The sequence below is a fragment of the Rhinolophus hipposideros genome (assembly GCF_964194185.1).
Source record: "Rhinolophus hipposideros genome assembly, chromosome: 14".
Lineage (NCBI taxonomy): Eukaryota > Metazoa > Chordata > Mammalia > Chiroptera > Rhinolophidae > Rhinolophus > Rhinolophus hipposideros.
Window position 1 is genome coordinate 26148190 of NC_138060.1, and position 21601 is coordinate 26169790.

The 21601-nt window shown below is 40.9% G+C and overlaps 1 protein-coding gene across 2 annotated transcripts in view; it reads right to left on the reverse strand.

The window, feature by feature from the left end:
- Positions 1 to 19713, reverse strand: part of TAMM41 (TAM41 mitochondrial translocator assembly and maintenance homolog) — a 56389-nt gene extending 36676 nt beyond the window's left edge. For both annotated transcript variants that reach the window (XM_081071967.1, XM_081071966.1), the window contains exons 1-4: positions 19385 to 19713; positions 16645 to 16827; positions 14137 to 14229; positions 7096 to 7246 (exon numbers count right to left, since the gene is read on the reverse strand). In XM_081071967.1, coding sequence (XP_080928093.1) covers positions 7096 to 7246; positions 14137 to 14229; positions 16645 to 16827; positions 19385 to 19510 — 553 coding nt within the window. In that variant the 5' untranslated portion in view covers positions 19511 to 19713. The remainder of the gene's footprint in view (positions 1 to 7095; positions 7247 to 14136; positions 14230 to 16644; positions 16828 to 19384) is intronic.
- Positions 19714 to 21601: the final 1888 nt, after the last annotated feature.

The following is a 21601-nucleotide window of genomic DNA, read 5'->3' on the forward strand; positions in this document are numbered from 1 at the left end:
AAATCTATAAACAAATAAAATAAACAGTATTTCAGTTGGTAGAAAGTGCTACGAAGAAAACACAAGCAGAGAACAATGACAGGGACTGGAGGATGAGTCACACAGATCCCTGGGGGAAGAGTGACCTAGGTGTGAACCAGTAATGATACTAGCCATGACAGAACCTTTGTACAACAGTGAAAGGTTAAGAGTGAAGGTTCTAGGGGTGGCTGGTTAGCTCTGTGGTTAGAGCGTGGTGCTCTTAACAACAAGGTTGCTGGTTCGATCCCCTCATGGGCCACTGTGAGCTGCGCCCTCCACAACTAGATTGAAACAACTACTTGACTTGGAGCTGATGGGTCCTGGAAAAACACACTTAAAATAAATAAAAGTTTTTTTTAAAAAAGAGTGAGAGTTCTAGAACCAAACCACCTATGTTCAAATCCTAGCTTAGCACTTAAACGCTATATGACCCAAGACAAGGTACTTAACTTCTCTGGTCTTCAGTATCGTCACATGTAAAATGGAAGCAATTAATAGTAGCTAGTTTATAAATTTCAGGGATTAAACGAGTTAATGTGTGGAAAACAAAACAATACCTGATAAGCAGTAAGTACTCCATTAATGTAGATATTGTTGACAACTAATCCTTCAGGAGTGTTGCATTCTCAGAAATCAGTGACGAGTGCAGAGTTTCAGCAAAAGCTCAAGCTTGCCAAGCACAGAGAAATATGCTTCCAAATTACTGAACTAGCCAATCCCCAATATGCATGTCATCCAGCGACACTGTCTGCGAGATTTCTGATGGTGTGACTGTCATGGAATAAATCGTAATAGCTCTCACTCCAGAGAAAAAGTTTCTTTACTGACTTTTACCAAGATCTAGAAATGGGGATATTTATTCACATTTTAGAGTGCTGGCCCCCATTTCTAAATTTTTTCTTCAAGAATCACTCAACTGGCAACTAAACTTCTTCACTGCTTTATCGTATCCCTAGAAGTAGGTGAGCGTGTGCTCAGACAATCTGGCATGGAAAGAAAGCCCCAATCTCTCTCTTACACAAGAGCGCTTGAAGGTATCTTTCATTCCTAAGGACTGCAAAGGACTGAATCACCTGATCTAAGTATTCTGCTAATTGTGACAGACATTATTTATCAACATGTAACAAGCTTTGTAATTCTTACAACTGACAACATAATTCCACTTTGGAGACTGTGTCCAAGGAAGTTAAAGCCCCCATGCCCTCTTCCCCACCAAAGTAAATTGTCCACAGTGATTCACAGGAGTGTCATTAATGAAACAATTATAAATGGAGCCAACCTGAGTGTCCATCGATCACTGAATGACTGAGCAAAACATCATGTCTCAACCTGGGAAAAACTATGTAGCCAGCAATAATACATAATAATAGTAATAAATCATAATAGCAATCATTTTCTGAGCACCAACTATCAATGAGGTATGATGCTAGGGGTTTTATATATATATTAGCTCATTGAAAACCTTTTAATGAGATAGTTATTTCCATTTTACAAATAAGAAAACTGGGGCTCAGAAAGGTTTAAGCATCTCGACAAAGCTAGTATTCAAACTCAGGTCTAACTGTAGTCTTTCCCTTTCTGAAGTCTAGCATATCAAGTGGCTGTGTTAATACAAGCAAACATGTATCTAAAACAATAATGGCTAACATTTCTTGAGCATTTACTATGTGCCAGAAACTGTGCTAAGCACTTTATATGTACAATTTAATTTAATGTGGCTAAAAAGCTTCTTTAGAAATGAAGAAACTGATTCATAAGGAAATAAGAAACTTGTCCCAAGATGGAAAGTTAATTAAGGGTACAGCTAGATTTGAAGCCAGGAATCTGACTCCAGAGCCCCAGCTTTAAACACTTCACTAATGTTGCCTTCCATGAAGTAATATGTTTAAAAAAAAAATGCAAGGTTCAAAACAGGATGCTTAATTTAAGTAGGTAGGGATTTAGTGTTGGTTATTTTCATGTGAAGTCGCTCACTTCCGTAAAGCACTGCTCTAGTTCAAGCCCTCATCATCATTCACACTCGCTGGTCTCTGTCCACCCAGCCAACACATAATGTACAGAGTGCCTACTATGTGCCACGCAGGGTTCCAGAGGCTAAGGACACAGGATGAACAAACACCGACCGGGTCCTAGCTATCCTCCCAGCAGGCTCCTCCCTGCCTGCACAACTCTCATCTGGGCTCTCCTCACCGGTCCTCATCTGTTGGTGCTCAGTTCAAATGTCACCTCCTAGTGAGCCCTTCCCTGATTACACTACAGGAAAGCATCTCCACCTTCTTTCCCTGTTCTAGTGCTGCCACATGTTTCCTGTCTGACTTGTCAACTAGAATGAAAGCCCCACGAGCACAGGGACCATGCCTGCCTTCTTTACTTTCTTCATCTCCAGAGCTTAGAAGAGTGCTTGGCAGAGGACACTCTTGTAATTATTTGCTGAATGAATAACACTTCCCCGTTTTCAGTCTCTCTCATCTTGCACAGTGCTGGCAAAATTATTTCCACAATAACCAATCCTGCAATGCTTGAAATGAAACCTTCTGTGGCTCCTAATTGGGTACAGCTTGTCAAATTCCAATTTTTTTTCACTTTGTGTTCAATGCCTGGTCCAACCTAGCCTGGGTCTAATCTCTTCTCCAAAATATAAGAGAGGCAGTGAATTTAAATGGTTAAGAGTGTGGGCTAAAATTTCAGCTTCGCTACCTACTAACTTACTAGACAACCGACTTTAGACAAACGGGGGCCTCAGTTTTCTGTAAAATGCAGCAATAATACCGCACCCAAATCAAAGGGTTGTTGCGAGGATTAAACTAGTTATTAGATCAAAAGTATTGAGTCAGTTAGCTCAGTTGGTTAGATTGTGGTGCTCTTAACAGCAAGGTTGCTGGTTTGATCCCCGCATGGACCACTGTGAGCTGCGCCTAGATTGAAACAACTGCTTGACTTAGAGCTGATGGGTCCTGGAAAAACACACTTAAAATAAATAAAAGTTAAAAAAGAAAAAGAAAAAAAGAATAGAGCCTGGCACATAAGAGGTACCCAATTAAAAAAAAAAATACTGATAAGTGTTGAGAGTCATTCCTGGCACAGAATACTAAATACCATCTTCGCCGGCCACAGCCTTGCACTTCAGTCACATCAATTGACTCCTTCGCTCCTGAACAAGCCATGTTCCTTCACTCCCCCCATGCCTTTTTCACACATGTTACTTTGTAAGTCCAGAACTGACTCACTATGACTGCATATGTTTATTAGTGTGAAGTTCCTTCGAGCAAAAATTTATCTTCAATTCTGTATAAGGTATGAAATGCTGATTCATTTGATAAATGTTAAGGCAGGATCATTACCTAATATTAGTCATTTTAATAGTTTGTCCTTACATAAGAAAGTTCAAGGTAAACCTTTAAAGTTTATTTGGTTTTCCTTTTCTATTCACTTAAATGCTGACTTCTAAGAATAACTGAAGGATTAGAAAGCTTCGTCCTCCACAATTTCACAGGCTCTCACCTTCCACCTACTCCTTTCTCACCATCATTTACCACAGTAACGCCATAAATACTGACCCCAAGGCAATCAAAGTGATCCTTACATACTACATTAAATGTCAGGGGCTATTCTTACTCCTAGTAATACTGACAGATCTTGTCTCTGTCAGCAATTACTGGCAGTAACTTGACCAGTAACATGGAGAAACACTGTTTTCTGTCTAATCCCTCCAGGGAGAAATGTTGAACTTCATAGGGTAGGGCCAACGTATCATCTCTAACTGGAAACAGGTGGAGAACAAGAGTCAAAATTGTGAATAGAGATTGGTGGGTAGTTTCAAGTTTGGACTACTCTGAGGGCTTGGGAGGCTGAGTGGTTTGCCAAGGGGATAGAAACCAATTAGTTCAAGGATAAAGGGTTCTCCGCAGCCTAGGAAAGGCAGGAGGAAAGCTTGCCTTTCAACACATCGCCTGGGGCAATTCTCGTATCTATGAGAGATACTACCTGCAGGGCCTGGCTCTTTCCCTAAGCTCATTATTCTAGTCTAATTCCACCATGTTGTGGCCCAGGTAACCATTAATTACACTGCGTCCTGACTTAGAACTACCATCACATTCATGTTGTTTCAATGGGAAAATATGTTCCCATTACTAAACCACTGGCTTATAGACGACTTTTTGGAAAATGTCTCATACATAAGTTAGGGACTGCATAGCGTTGTAACCAGTTCCCTCTGGAGAGGATCTGCCAAGTACTGTGTCCTAAGTTTTGCAGCAAGAAGAAGCCAACCTCACTGAAATGAGTAATGTAGGACGCGAGGCCAAATTCTCAGATCCAAATCTGGGTTAAGCAATAAATAATACAATGGCAAGAAAACAAGAAGAGACTAGCTGAGAAATGGGAGCGACTGCAGGTTGAGAAGGCTGGACTCAGACACACCAAGGTTTGAAACCTGGCTCTTGGGAAGCAACTCCCTTTCTCCGACTGCCCTTCCCCCAAACAGCTCAGGGCTGCTCTTTATCGCTATTCAGATCTCACCTCAGATGTCACCAGCTCAGAGAGCCTTCCCTGACTATCCATTGCAAAGACAACACTACCCTCATCCTGATTTATTTTCTTCTCTTCATAGCATTTAACTACTATCTGAAATCAACTTATTGCTCCTTTATTATCTGTCTCTCCCTAAAAAGACACAAACTCCAGAGAGACGTTTCATGATGTCATGCTCACTAGTGTACACGTAGGGCCTAGCATACTGTGTGGCACTAGAAGATACACAATAACTATTTGTTAAACAAATAAGGCTGTTGTATGAGGCTTTAATGGTGAAATAAATTACCTACCTACCTACCTGTGTCTGGTACAGTGCTGCTATACAGCAGCCCTTAATAAATATTACAAAAGAAGGAAAGAGGATGACACTGTTATGAGGCAGCAAGTATTCATTAAACAACTTGTATATGTCTCAGAGCACAGCAGGAATCAGGAGTGTAACACATAGTCCTTCCAAGAGGTGAGGCAAAAATCAGGTTGATCGCAGCTTAAATGCTAACTTCAAGTCTGCCAATACTAGGTGAAAGCAGTTATGTCATTTGATAAACTTCTTCAGTCAATGTTCAGAATTTATAGAGAACTCCTAGAAGCTGCCCAACACTGTGCTGATGTTGATTACCTGGAAAAAAGGGAGTGGTCGTGGTATGGGCAAAGTAGAGAACAATTCTGCATTTTCTCCCACAAAGTCAGTCTTTCTCACAGGGAGCACGGGGAGGGAGTTACTCGAACAAAGTGACCCTTTCCCCACATCTGCATGTGGGGAATCCAGGTACACAGCCACACCACTCTCTGCCCCGCCGCCCCCCGACAATCTTTTGTTGAATGGCAGGGATGCTGCCAGATGAAGCTGGAAATAACCAAAGACAGAGGTTATTTCACTTCCTCCCTCCCCAGGGTTGCAATTACAGCAGTGGTCATGATAGGCACGTTTTGGGAAAACAACGCTGAAGAACAAGACCTTTAAGGTCTCTTTCAGCATTATATTTCCATGAAATCTTATTTGTACAGGGATTTAGAAAATGAGCAAACTGCTTTTGCAATCTTTTGAGCATAGAGTTCTTTGACTCATACTTGAAAGTTGGAAAAGAGGATATTTACTTGAGATAGTGGTTTTCAAACTATTTTTTAAGTAGCAGATTATGTTTTTATAAATGAAATTTTACATAGATCCTTCATACATTAAACAGATTAAGTGTGGCACTCCTCTGGTTGCAGCTAGTATGGAGGGGCTAGGGCTCTATCCTCTTAGCTTTCCCCTTGCCCTCTAAAGAAGCCCTTGACATCTCTAAGGAACACAACTGGTTTAAGGGGAAAGCAAGTTAATATTTAGATAAATACATACAGGCACGCATACATATACATACATACACACATAAATAAGGAAGAAGGGAAAGCTTTTTCTTAATGTGGCAGAAGCGGTAGAGTTGGAAAGTCACCACTTTATAACTGGTAAAGATGGTAAAGATGGGTTTGAGCAAGAATCATCAATGGAAGCTCGACACAGAAGGAAAAGCTTGGTGAGAAGCAGAATACTTGCATGATCTTCAAAAGTTACCCCATAGATTTTTTAGAAGGGAGAAAACACTGCTTCTCAGGGCATTAACATCACTGGTGTGTAGACTTCAAAAATGTAAACGTCATGTAAGACAAAGAAAGGCTGAGGAAGCATTCCAGATTACAAGATAAAAGAAACACGACATCTCAATACAATATATGAATGATCCTCGACTGGCTCATGTACTGGAGAGAAAAAAATACTATAAAGGATATTATCGGGACAACTAACACTTAGAATACGGATCGTCAATTCAATAAAAGTACTACATCAATGTTAAATTTCCTGAATTTGATAACTGTACTGTGGTTATGTAAGAGGATGTCCCTGTTTGTTGGAAACCTATACTGAAGTATTTGGCCTTAAGGGGACATAGTATATGTAACCTACTCTCAAATAGTTAAAAAAAAATACATAATACATTGTCTTTACACATACAGAGAGAGCAGTTGTTCTCAAAGTGGATCCCTGAAGGAGCATTGCTAGAAATGGAACTTGCTAGAAATGCAAATTCTTGGGCCCCACCCCAGACCTACTAAAATCAGCTGTCTGGGAGTGGGCCCAGTATTCTATTTTAACAAGTCCTCTGGGGAATGCTGATGCACACTAAAATTTGAACACCGCTGATACAGAGAGAAGGATAAAACAAATATGGTGAAATGTTAAAATTGGTAAATCTGGGGAGAGGGAAAGTGGGTTTTGTGTATTGTTACTGAAACTTTTCTGTAAGTTTGAAATTGTTTTAAAATAAAAATTAACAATAACAACAAAAAGAGTACCCTGGGGTAATCTATGTACAGATGTGGAGAGCATGAGACCTTGGAGGCAAGGAAACAAATCCCGGCTTTCTTGCAGTAACCTACACAGGAAGTAGTGGGATTCGGAACTAAGGTTGCTGCAGCTCCAGTGTATAATGAGGAATGAGGTGTTTCTATGGTCTTCAAACAACAAACCTTGCAGAAAATGTGGGCAGCAAACCTACTAACCTGAATAGGAGAGTCCAGCAATCTCTATAAAGAGGTCTTCTTCAGAAAAGCTTTCAGGGAGCATGAGGAAAGCAGCGGTCACAGCACTCTTCAGATTTTTATCGAGGGCTGACCTAAGAGTGACATTCTCATTCATTGCTACGATTTTCACCTGAAAAAAAGCAGAACATTCAGAAGAAAAATTCCAGAAGTGTATTGTTCAAGCTATGGGTTTACACATGCAAAGGAACTGTCCCAAACTTAGCCCTGAAGGTCTTAGAATCTATTAGGCTGACTGACACAAAAGAATTGTTACTCTACTAAGCAACCCCAGAATCTCCTGTTTTACCCCAAAATCAGAGAAATCATGACACATGAAAGAAAACAAAATAAATATTTCTCGTAAATGAGGAAACTCTCCATGGGTTTTAAAAAAGAAGTCAGTACAAATGGAATAAATGTCCTTTAAGAAATATTTATTTTATAATCTTCTTGTTCTCCACTTAATTTTATGGTGGACAAAAGCATTTTACTTCTTTATTTAGAACTCATCTTTTCTGTTATCTATACATAACCTGAATAGTTCAGGCTCTATTGTGAATTGATTTTGAACTTGACTAAGGAAAAAGGAAAGAAAATTATTAATATCTACAGTAGAAAGAGCATGGGTTTTGGGTACAGATATTGGTTCAAGTCTAGGTAATTACTAGCTGTGTGAATTTGGGCAAATTACTTAACTTCCTTTCTTTTTTTTTTTTTTTAAGATTTTATTGGGGAAGGGGAACAGGACTTTATTGGGGAACAGTGTGTATTTCCAGGACTTTTTTTTCCAAGTCAAGTTGTTGTCCTTTCAATCTTAGTTGTGGAGGGCGCAGCTCAGCTCCAGGTCCAGTTGCCATTGCTGGTTGCAGGGGCATAGCCCACCATCCCTTGCGGGACTCGAGGAATTGAACTGGCAACCTTGTGGTTGAGAGCCCACTGGCCCATGTGGGAATCGAACCGGCAGCCTTCGGAGTTAGGAGCATGGAGCTCTAACCGCCTGAGCCACCAGGCCGGCCCCAAATTACTTAACTTCTAATTTGTAAAATTGGGGTAATAGACATACATCAAGGAACTGTTACAAAGATTGAGTAGGATAATAACTGTAAAGCGCCTAATGTACTAGTGAATGCCTTGATCAATAAAAAGAATTTTTCTCCTGAATACACGGCAGAAGCTGCTGTCTTTGACATTCCCCAAATTCATGAAAATACAAATTGCTCTAGTCTGTTCTGAGATTCTCAGTTTTAAACACTGCACTGTAGTTCAGGGAATGTGTTCAAATCCCACTTCCATCTCTTACTACCTCTGAGACCCTGGGCATAATTCCTTATCAGTAAAATGGGATTAATAACAGAATCAAGCTCATAAGGTTGCTGGGAAGATTAAATGAGATATTACATATGAACCTTTTGCTGAAGCAAACTTCCTTGTGTGTGTTTCTTGGTGTACACTGAGAAAAGTTTCTCTGGGCCAGAGGTTCTCACCTTTTGCAACCATCAGAATCACCTGGAGGCCTTGTTAAAACACATTATTAGGGCCATCCCCCAGAATTTTTGACTCAGTAGGCCTGACTGAACCCTGAAAATGTACATTTCTAACAAGTTCCCAGGTAATGTTGATGCTGCTGGTCCACGGACCTCATTTTGAGAACCACTGTTCTAAGGAATATACTTAGAAGTAGAATTGCCAAATTACTCTACGGAGTAGTCATGCCAATTTACACTGTTTAAACTTTTTAAACCATCATGCTGCTTTTAACTGATTTTCTAAACAAGGAAAGGGCTTGGAAGTGCCAAATAAGAACTCCATATATCTGAAATGTGTCCAGCATTTCTAAATCACTTAGTGCTGTCACCAAATTTTCCTCCTAGTCTAGAAAACACGGCTTACGTTGCCTTTCATTTGTTGAATAGATAATTTCTGACAAAATTAAGCTGGCACGTGAAAGACACATACACTATAAAAAAACTCCAAATTAAAATTGTACTAGCAAGGAAACAGAATGATGTATATCTCAAAGTAGTTTCCTTTTTAAATTAATTATAAAAAGCAATATTATAAAACATAACTATTCTATAAATCAGGCTTTAGAACCTAACTTCTATCTTTTACCTTCTGTCCCTACTTTTTTTCTAATGGAATACTTATAACATAAAAACCTCTCATATGGTAGGTAAGCCACTTTATTCAATACTACCACCTCCTCCCTTGTAATTACAAGGACTTTAACAGACCTTAATGAAGGCTTTCAGTAATTAGGTGAGTTTAGTATTATTGCAATCATCTGCAGAAAGTAAAACCAAGGAGCAGCCCAGTAGCATGACTTGCCTAGGGTTGCATAATGAGTCGATGGCAAAATCAGGTAACACCCTTATGCTTGGCAAATTCAGCTCTAAATATTTTGAATTATTCTCATACATTCAGTCCAGTCCGGTTAACTGCTTTTCTTGAAAGATGATCAAAACAAATGTTAAGGTCCTATAATAACTCATTGATTCCTTGAGTAACTTCCAAACTTTGTATTCCATATAGGATCATGGCTCTAGAAGGGTAATCTCCTCATCTTACTAATGGGGAAAGGGAGGCCCAGAGGGTTAAAAGATTTTCTGAGTAGTGAGTGGTACATGGGACAAGGATGGGGGTCCCCGATTCATCCAGAAATCTTTCTACAACCCTGTGAAGCTTCTCCACTGCCAAATTCTTATCCTTCATCCTCATTCACCAGGTCCTGCTCAATAATTCTTCGCTGTCTCTTTTTTCTGGTAACTTTTACAGAAACTCCGTGAAAACAGAAGCTATTTTGAGATGCTAACAAACCAAAGATGCAAAGAAAAGAGTAAGTTTGGGGAAATGTTCCTATTCAACGAAATACCACTTGTTCTCCAAGAAAGTTGTTCCACTTAGGTTGTAAAAAAGCAGTCTGTTTGCTATTTAAGGTTAAGAGAGTATAAATAAAAAGTATCCTTATTCAAAGGAAAACTGTCAATTCAGAAGACTGCTACTGTGCTGCTCTGGTTCTCCAGTGTAAGGTGAACTAGGAGCTTGTCTCAGCAGCACTGTTATTTGTTGTTCAGAGTGAAAAGCCAGTGAACTCTTGGGTCACTGCCAGAGAGGCCTGGGAAAAAAAGAAAGCCCTCAAGATTCGTGAATAGCTGTTTGTATCTTACTGGGAATGCCCCGACCTGAACTGCATAGATAGCGCTGGCACTACTGCCAAGGAGAAAATCTTTACTGGAAAGAGGAAGGGGCAAGGCTTGAAGGAACTTTCAAAAAGCCCAACTTGAGAGATTTGTGAGTACCTTTCAAGATAGAAAAAAAGGGAAAGTCACATGTAGTCTCCTCTCTAATAGTCACATGGAGACAGTACTTGAATTGCACAAAGTGAAGTTATAGTCACAAAGAACACAGCCCTACCTAGTGTTCAAATACTCAACCATTAACCAAATGACACTCCCTGTAGTTTTCCATTCCAAAAGACCAGAAAGGCTAAATTTTTGTAAATGGTCATTGCTTGAGGACCAAGAAGACAGTGACCATTAGAGCTGGATGAAACCTTATTATCTACCTGTTGCACTGTGGGCTCATCCAGGACAAGCACTGCAGTGTTATTTTTTTTATGCCTTTGGCACAGAGAAGAAACTTAGTTGCCTTTCCAACATGTAAATGAATGGCTCAACCTTTGCATTTCAAAGGCTAGAGGCCCAAAGATTTGCTCACAGCTGGGCAGAGCCAAGTGGCTAGTAAGCCAGGTTTTCCAACTCCTGGTCAGGGATCTTCTACACTGCTGGGATTTTTCTATCCATAAAAAATAATTCAATAAAGTTATAATATGGTGATGGTTGCAAAACTGTGAATATAGTAAACACTGAATTGTACACTATAAATGTTTGAATTGTATGGTATGTGAATTATATCTCAGTGAAGCTGTTATTTAAAAAAGCTATATTACTAGCAAATAAAACACGTTGCAATGAATACATTAAAATACATTAAAATCCTCTAAACAAGGTCACAAAATACCATTGCATGTCAATGTGAATGCTTTAAAAATTCAAGCCAAATTATCTATACATTGAAAACAATACAAAAAATCCAAACTTATGTTAAATAAATTAGGGAAATGACTATTAATATTACATTAGAGTTCTTTTGACTTAAAAAAGGATTGGCCACAAGGTCTGTTAAATACTTTTTTTAATTCCTTTTTTTCCAGCTACAGTTGACATCCAATATTATTTTATATTAGTTTCAGGTGTATAGCACAGTGTCAATTAAATGCTTTAAATGTCATGGTTCTTTACTTGAAAAATGACTCAGAAAGTTAAGGCTACTAAAAACAAAAATGGGTTATCTCCTCGAATATGAGGTAAGTTAATGGCAAAATATGATAGAAATTTAATTTACATTCGACTTTTTCCAGAAATGTCCATCTTTTAAAGCAAAGTACTACTCCCTTATATTTCTCTTTTGTTATTAATAAACTTTATTTTTTAGAGCCGTTTTAGATTCACAGCAAACACTTAATGGAAAGCACAGAGAGTTCCCACACCCCCTGTGTATTTTAAAGACTTAAATTGCTAGTGATTGAGAAATTCTATTGTTTGCAATGTGTAAGGTAATTTTAGAAATTTAGACAATATAATTTAATGTAATTCCTTCTTTTAAAACACATAAAAACAAAGAGTTCACACTTATCGTCTCACAATTCTTTCTTAAGGCAGTCACCCACTTTTTTTTAAATTAAAGTTTATTGGGGTGTTAAGACATTCACCCATTCTTTTTGTCCAAAATGCTGCCAACCCTTTTTCATCAGATTTTTTCAAGTTTGATTAATATGTGCTGCCACCTAGAGGTAAAAAGTTTATTTAAAGACAGTTATGGCTGAGACTTCTCTGGTTAACTGATTTCCATTGGAGAGGGCCGGAGCAGGTGGAAGATTTAAGTCATCCATTTGATTTTTTATTTTCTTTTTTTAGCATGTGTTATGGTCAACATTTTCAAGGGATTTTTAAAATAGCCTAATTTTCTTGTGCTAGATGTTTAATAAGCCTGAGGGACTGTCATTGTCACCAGTACCATGCTCTCTTAGTGAGAAATGCAATTTTGCATGATATGAGTGTAGCCATTACTTTTCTTAAATTGCTGTTTTTATTTTATCAGGATATCTGAGGTTATTTCTAGTGCTTACATTCTGAGATTTCATGTCGTTTCTGTTTTCTAAAGCCTATTTTTAAAGAAGTTTGAAATATCCCAAGCACAAAGCATGGTACAGAGGTAATACACCATTTTCATATTCAGTCTATCATTTTATCTTAAAATAACTCGAGATAGGAAATGACAAAGAGGAAGGAAAGATCATTTCCTGAGTGTCTACTAAGTGCCAGGCCTTTTAGATCTAGGCATTTCTTAAATGCCTTTTGAGATCAGTGCCATCAGCCTTATCCACAGATGAGAATTTCCAAGGCTCAGAGAGATTAAATCACTGGTGCAGGTCACATAGCTGGGAGTGTCTGATTCTAAAACACCCATGTTCTTTCCAGCATTACCATTCTGCTTCCACTTTTCAACATCTTCATGAAGTAGGCAGGGCAAATATTATTGTCCCTGTTCTGCAGATAAATTACCTGAGGTTCCGAAAGACAAAATAAGTTGCCCAAGTTTACATAAACGGCTGATAAGTTGCAGGAATAAATAAGACCCAACGCTTCTTATTCTATGTTCATTACCTGTCTCATCAGGCTACACATTTTATAAATTGAAAAAAAAAAAAAAAACTTGGAAAGAAAATGAGTATTTAAAAATTTCAAAAAAAAAAAAAAAAAAAAAATTTCAGTGACATTTGCTCAGTTATGAATTTTACTAGTTATCCAGCCTAGAAATGAGAAATTCATCTATATAGATACTATGAAATTATTTTGGTGAGCCTATTGTTTGACATTATATAAAAAGAATGTTTTTAATGAAGTAAAAATTACATAAAGTACACAAATCTAACAGGAACAGCTTGACAGATTTTTACATATGGGTATATCCATGTAACTATTGCCCTGATCAAGTGTTTCTGGACGTTTTAATGAGCTACACCATTAAGTTTTAAGTCCAGACGCAAGAAAAGAGAATCTTGACCACCTATGTATACCAATAAAGATTTTTATGACACAACCACGTGAGCTAAGATTGAGCAGCACAGTCACTCTTATGGGAGATATTGGAGAAAAATCCACATACCCTCTTTTGGGGCCTGAGTCCCTCTGACAGCACAAAGAAAATTTTTCCTTGCTGTGAGAGTAGCAACTGTGACTATTTTGCATAATTCTTACAGTTGTATGAAAAGACCCCTTCTCAGAAAATAGACTATAGATCTGCAAAAACAGAAGAAACGTGATATTTGTGAACACATGTCAAAAGTTCAAGTCTTCTTCTCTACTTTCTTCTGTTTTGTTTTGTTTCTATGAAAGCCCAAGGAGACACCTACCCACTAGAGCCTCCTCTAGCAGTATCCAAATGAGGGGAGAACACTGTGATAGGATCTCACTGTTGGTCCGAGGAGGATAATAAAGGGAATCAGAATCCAGCCGTCTCAGAATGACTACCTGGTTCATCCATTTCTTCACCAAATATATGCTGAATGCTTACTATGTGCCAGGCATTGCCCCAGGCACTGCTGGGCTACATCAGTGGCAAACAATGCCTCATAGCACTTACTTCTAGAAGAGAAGGTGATCTGGGTAGAGCTGACAGAGGCTCCACTGAAGCACTGGGCACTTCTTTTGCAATCCTCCCGGCCCAAATGTACTAACTCTGAGCCTGATCCATCCACAGAACTGAAGAATCATTAGAGACAGGAGTAATGTGGGTAATACCTAGACATTGTTTGGCGATGAATTCTGTAGGGAGTAAAAGGAGTCTGAAACTCACTTCTATTTCCTGGAGTTCCATCTCATTGGAATCAAAGATCAAGTCAGGTCAGGTTCAGAGAGGAGAGAGATTCCTACTGGTGGCAGTCAACAAAACACTCACCGGTTTTTGAAGTCTTCCAGCAATGTATAAGTTATTCCAGTTGAGGAGATCTTCAATCAAAATACGAGTGCTAATAACCCCATACTTGATAAGCTGGAAAAGAAATAGACATGAAAAAGCAAAATACCATATTGCTGATTATACAAATGCAAAATATAAGGAAATAAACTTCTGCCCAGAGTAGTCCAAAGCCACCCAAAACACCTACTTTGTAAAAACACATATCTCCACCAAATTTTTTCTCAAAGGATTAATTTCCAAGAATGATTTGTCCCCTCAGGTACATGAGGTGAAGTGACCATAATTTTATTTCAGGTTCCTGTGATGTCAAAGGCCTAATTGCTCTTAGAGGCTCTCCAGTATTGGTCCTCAACGGATTGGAAATAAAAAAATAACCACAGACAGTTTAAGAAGCGATAGCATGATTCATGCTTCCCATTTGAGAAATAAGAAACCTGAAGCTCAGAGAGAGTAAATGATGTGCCCAAAGTGGCACTATTAGTAGCAGAGAGAAAACTAGGTCCCTGAATTTTAGTTTGGGCTTCCAATGTTCATTTCATCACAAAGTACAAGAAAATTTTAATTAAAAGTTTTTACTGACATCCTTTACATGGCAAATTTCTCTTTTGCTGTGGTATATTTCACTTTCATAATTAAAAGCAACATCCAAACATAAAATCTCTTTATCAGTGCTAAACACATGGAATTATGGTCAAGTTCATTCAATAGTAATTTGTACAAACACTGAATGAATATAGTTGTTCCAGGTTACAAAATCCCATTTGCTTCAGCAAATATCTTTGGACTCACTCTGCTGAACTTCAGTGTCCCAACAGCCTTCTCCGGCTGCAAATATCTAAAAAGTAGCTAAAGAATTTTAATTAAAAAGTACAGTCCCGTTGGCATATAATTATGCCCAAATATTTAGTTACTGGGGCTTATAATATTGTTGAAAACTACTCATTAGAGATAGGCTCAGCATAATATTAATTATGGAGAAAGAACAAAGCTACGTGTTAGGCATAACTAAAGTGGACATGGAAGGCTGTGCTAAATACCTTCTTCCCTCCACTCTGGCTACAGTCTTGCAGAAAGCTCTTCTTGCTGCCGGCATGTAACAGGTGGGAGCTAACAGAGACACCGCTGGCCTGGAAGTCAGGGGCCTGTCACTAAGTAGCTGCATGACCTTATGGAAGTCTTTTCCTCTCTCTGAACCTTGGTTTTCTCACCTGCGAAGTGCAAGTGGAGCAGGATTGGACCTCAACCAGAAAAGTAAATATATGGCCCAAAGGCTATGCAGGCATTACCAATCAATCACAGCACTCATTCCTGCCAAGTTCAGATAGGTCTTCAGAATCCTTGTCAAGGATTTGTCCTTGTCAAGTCAGTAAGTACTCCAACCTCCTGCCCCTCAAAGTGTGGCCCACTGACCAGTAGCATCAGCATCACCTGAGAGCTTGTAAAAAAATGCAGAATCTCAGGCTCCATTCCAGACCAACTGAATTAGAATCTGCATTTCAACAAGATCCTCAGGCGATTCATCTGCACATCAAAGTACGACTGCTCTAAGCAATCAGCAGCATCCAGCAGTGTTGGCACAGCTCGAGGAACTGCTCTGTCACGCCTCGCCCAGCTTATCTGTAGGAGCTACCTGATTTAGTCCCCGTTGGTCCTTAGGCTGGAATCCTGCCTGGTCCTGGCAGCCCTCTTAGAGACTGGGCCCCCTCCTCTGACAGACAGTTCAGTAGGGTTCCTGCTGTCAGACAACCCTCTACTGGAATCTGTGCATCTGACCTGCTCTTCAACACCCCCTTGTCAAATTCTACCCACCTGCTGGCACCACATGCTCCCAACTATGATATCCTCTTCACTTCCAAATTCTTCCTGGGAGTGTTGGACCTTCCATATAGATAAGACTAATTTCCAACCTGACCCTTAATAGGCTTGCCTATTCCTCCCCTGACCACACCATTGGTTTTCAAAGTGTGTTTTTCAGATCTGCAGTCTCAATATCATTTGGAAGCTTGTTAGAAAGGCAAATCCTTGTTGCTGAGAGAGTAAACCTTAAAATTTCTCATCACAAGAAAAAGAAAATTCTAACTATGTGTGGCAATGGATATTAACTAAATTTACTGTGGTACTATTCTCATACTATATACATGTAGTTATGTTGTACACCTAAAATTAATACAATGGTACATGACAATTATATCTCAATTTAAAAAAATGCAAATCCTCAAACCCCACCCAAGACCTATGGATTCAGAAACTCTAGGGCGGGGCCCAGCAATCTGCGAGTCCAACAGGCACTCTAGGGGATTTTGATGCACACTAAAATTTGAGAATCCCTTGGCCAAAGGCAAAAAATAAAGACAGTCACACTTGACCACCTGCATCCAGCAGGAGCTTGAACATTTCCTGACTGCAAGAACATACATGTTTAGCTGGTATTCTAATAACAAAGGTTAATGACAACCCAAGTTAAGACAAAGGACCAAAGGCACTTACCCTCCCATCACACAGGATCAACGGATTGTAGTAAACTCCAGCGCCATAGTTATTCTGAACGGTGGTGATAAACTTGGACCCCAAAACTTTTAGGAAAGAGTAATGGTTCCAATTTTTCTTCAGGTTCTTTGAATGCCATGCAACAGGGTCGTCTACTGTGAAAACAAAGTCCAGCATGGCATTCTGGGAGGTGAAGAGAGAGAGAATGATTTTAGTTTTAATTCCTAGAAAGGCACTTAAATAGAGTGGAAAGCTCTAATAGCCTATGCCATTCTGATTAATAAAAGACCTGGGGTTGCCATCAGAAGTGAAAGCAAGTCTCTAGAATCAACATGAGCTTTGTTTTCACCAATACACGTAATAACAGCAACGCTTATTTAACATGTATTGTCATGCTAGCACTATTCGAAGCACTTTATGTATTATACATACAGTAACCCATTTTATCCTCAAAACAATGCTACAAGGTAGGTACTGTTACTATCTCAATTTTATAGGAAAGGAAACCAAGAGTAAGTTCCTTGCCTAAGGACATATAGTTAGGGGGTGGCAGACAGGGTCTGGTTCCAAATTCTGTGTGCTGAACCATTATACTACACTGCCTTTCACCTAAATGTTGCTGAATACACTCTTCCACTTGTCTTCCAGGTGAAATAACCTCATATGGATAAGCTCTACAAAGAATTATGTAAAGGGAAATGTTATTTTAACTCTCACCTACTCATCAACCACTCACTGAGAAACTACAATGAGCTCTGATCGGTCCTGGGGTAGTCTACTGGGAGAATAGACAAATTATCACTGCATGGACTTGATAGAGGAATGCAAAACGTACTAATTTCACTCAAAATTGTGTCAGAACAGGAAGGGGCAATTTTCCTATAAAATCATTCTCCAAGACTCATAAATCTGAGTCTTGAAAAATGTGCAAGAGTTAAGCAGGCGTGATGGAAGTATTAGGAGAAGCACTGGGAAGGAGGAAGAGTCTTGTTAGAGGAAAACACTGTTGTGGATGACAGCTGACATGTTGTGGGTGCCGCATTTGGTTTGGTATGGCTGGAGTAAAATGCAGGCAAGGGAGTGGTGGGAGACGAGATTAGAGACGGAGGCTGGTTGCCATGCTAAGAAATTTTCCTGCAGGAGAAGAGCTCACTTGAAGGAGGAGAGAACAAAGGCCAGGAAACCACAAAGGAGGCTAACTGCAAGATTCCAGGTGAAAAAAGAAAAGGCATCGAAAGGTAGGGCTGAGAGAGACTTAGGTGTTGGATGGAATCTACGAGACTTGTTAACTTCTAGGGAACGAAGATGAGAAAGAGGGAAGGAAGGACCTTTCCTGGGAGGGAATTCCACATCTGCTCAAAGGAAAACTTGCATGGAAAAATGAAGAGGTGGCTATAGGACCAGGAAGTAAAGGCCTGCTCTGAGTTTCCCACAATATGATCCACAAACCACTGGTGACATGTAAGATTTGGGGTGGACAATGTTTTTCAAAAATTTATAATTATGTTACGATTATATTTAGGAAAAATAAGACTATGATCATATTAATTTCTTATATACCTGTAATCTGTAATTTCTCATATGCTGTCAGTTTAAAGAGAATTATTACTTAAATACTAGTATAAGTGGGAAACAGCAAATCCAAGCAACAGTATAGATCGCCACAGATTAGAGCCGGGTATCCAAATCCAGGAGGCCCTCTTGCCGTCCGCACTCTTCCATTTCCTTAGTGTATTAAAGATGACAGCAAACTGTTCGGCTATGCATGGACTACAGCAGGTAGAAATCCAGTTCGGAACACCAGTTGCGCACGTAGGGAACACCTCTATTTAGACTTTTGCTCCTTTCACATTAATTCAGCGAAAGCTCTAAAACCTCGGCAAGAAAAGTCAGTAGTAGCTTCATGTAAATGGAAAGTATTTGCCTGCCATGCTTCTGCGGTCTTCAATCTTGTCTTTACCAGTGGAAGCAAACCATTTTCCTCCCCAAAAGTCTGCAATCACAAGGAAAACTACCGTCGCTGCCGCTGTGCTCAGCCACCTTTAGAGTAACAATGCCTGATGCTAAAGACTCTCGTTACATGACCTGAGCCCGGGGACATGTCCTGGTCACCCACTAACCGTTCTTAGCCCTGGCCCTACAGGTCAGCTTCCTGAAGCCAGGAGACGTGTATGTTCTCCTACAGCGACAGGACAGGCAGTGTGACTCTCAAGCAAGGCTCACCACTAAAATCACCTGCTTTTGAAATCCCTGAAGCCCAGGCCTCATCCCTGACCAAGTGTTAGGTTGGTGCAAAAGTAACTGCGGTTTTTGCACTTCCTTTTTAACCTTTTAAACCGCAATTCCTTTTGGCACCAACCTCATAACGCAGCCCCTGCACAGGTGGAACCCCGGCGTCGGTGTTTTTTTTTTTTTTAAAGCTTCGCAGAGAACGCCCAGGGTGAGCCAAGGCTTGGAACACTGAGCCTGCACCTGGCCATCCCTTCTCGTCCTTTCTTCCATTTTGCCTCGGCACCAGCTTTTGTCTCCGCATGATTAATTGCACCTCCCCCTCTAGACCGAAGCGGACTCCTCCTCGTCCTCCGACACTCAGCTCCCGCGCTCGTGAGGCGAGGCCCGCGTCCCTGCACACGGTGTGACACTTTGCAGGTGACACGTGGAGTGCGCGCACAGGCACCCGGGGCTCGGTCGTGAGCACAGGCCGATGGTCGGCGCGGGGCTGGCGGCGGGCCGGGCTCACCTTCGGATCTGAACTCGGCCCCGCCTGGCGGTACACCCCGGAGCCGTAGGCGAAAGCCAGGCTCAACTCCTCGGGGAAGTGGGACAGGATCTTGCGGAAGGCCACCCCCGAGCTCTGCAGCGCCATGGCGCCGAGGCCAGAGGGGCGGGGAACGAACAGCGGGGCGGGCGGCTACAGGTGGGGAGATGCAAGTCGGGGGCCGGCTCCACCGGGAGAAGGCCGGGGCCGGGGGTGGCAACTGCAGGGACCGGCAAGGACCAGGGAGACGGTCATGCCGAGGAGCCGCCAACCCCGGCCACGCCCCTCCACGCAACCCTCTTCAAAAGCGCAAGAGAAGGCGCTCTCCCGCGTGTGAGGGCGCGAGCGGCTCGCAGAGACCTCTGCTGGTCGGAGGAGCGCGCTGCAGGCTTGCGGCCAAGGCCTGTGACTTCAGCATATGGGGAGGGAAGAGTGTCAGCTAATCGAACGGCTTTTGAGCCTTAAGAATCCTTTTTTTGGTCTCGCCTCAAACCACAGTGTAATAAGATATATTATTAAAACATTTAATTTATTATAAAAATATCGTATTAAAAATTATTTTAAAATATTAAAAATTTGAATAAAACTATAAAACCATGCGTGTGTATTGCAGAATTTTTTTAATGAGTTGAAATTCACATAACATAGAATTGTACACTTTCTGTACAATTCAGTGGCATTTAGTACATTCACAATGTTGTGCAACCATTATCTCTATCTAGCTCCAAAATAGTAGAAGATTTTTCAAGCATTAGGAAAACACAAATGGATTAAAATCATGCCTAATTCCACCACCCAGAGGTTATCACTGTTAAGATTTGTCTGTGATTTCTTCCCATTAGAGCCCATTTGGAGGTGGCAGGTTAGCTCAGTTGGTTAGATCATGGTGCTGAGAACATCAAGGTTGCTAGTTCGATCCCTGCATGGGCCACTGTGAGCTGCGCTCTCCTTAAAAATAAATAATAAAGCCCTTTTCAAGTCTGATGATGGGTATGAAAGTGTTTCATAAATAATAAAGGGCTGCACCAATGTTCTCTGATATTTGTATTTAATTTTAAGGGTGGAGAAGAATCTCTGCCTCTTTGCCTTTGGGATTGGTCTCACAAAAGGCACATTAAATGTTTCCTGGGAGGAAACTGGACCCCAGGTGAGAGCTCACCTCTTGATGTATAACTAAATAAACGTGCTCAAGATCACAGGGCCATTCAGGATGTAGTTTGACTTCCAGGACAGAAACTTTTCAGATATTCTTTCCTTCTTCCCTACGTACAGTGCCTCTCAAAAATAACAGAAGTAGTAATAACTAGATTTGGGTAATGTTGATGCATTTCACATGCATTGTGGGGAAAGAGCTACGAGTGCAGTTTCCAGGCTCTCAGCCTCACGTGGAAAGGTGCTGGCTCAAGTAGTAAATGGCCATCAACTGTGATTGGATGGCCATCAGCGGTGGCTAGTTGGCTGTCAGCTGTAACCAGTGAGCTACACTAGCAGAAAAATGGGGGCTAGCAAGAAGATGGTGGCTGAGTTAGCAAGAGCAGCAGATTGCAGTTAGTAGGGCGGATTGCAGTTAGTAGGGCGGATTGCAGCTAGCAAGTGAGGTTGGTTGGCAGAGACAAATGGACGGCAGGTTGCGGATCGTGTGGCGCCTGCTTCCTGTGTCTCAAACCCAGCCACCAGCGAGAATATAGTGGTGTGACTCCCCTATCTATGGCTCCGTGGGTGTTCCTTTTTGGCCTCACCATATCCTGCGTTCTTATGTGGGGAGCAGGACTAGAGACCCCTCATGACACCCTGCGTGACATGCATTTTTTTATTGAGTCCCCTCTAACTGCCCTGTGGGAGGAGGTTATTGCCTCCATTTTAAGGTGAAGAAGCTAAGGCTTAGACTAAGAGGGAAAGCAATGTGCTTAAGATCACATCAGCCTGTGGCAACAGAGCTAAAACGCAGGTCTGGCTCCACGTCCTACCATTCTACTCTGTCCTTGAAGAGTTTTAAGCAGGGACCTTGTCATGCAGGGTGTCATGCAGGGTCTCAGCTCCCTCTTTCCACATAAGAATGCAGGACATGGTGAGGCCAAAAAGAAACACTCACGGAGCCATAGAGGAGTCACACCACCATAGTCTCGCTGGCGGCTGGGTTGGAGACACAGGAATCAGGAGCCACACGACCCGCAACCTTCCATCCACCTCTCTGCAATC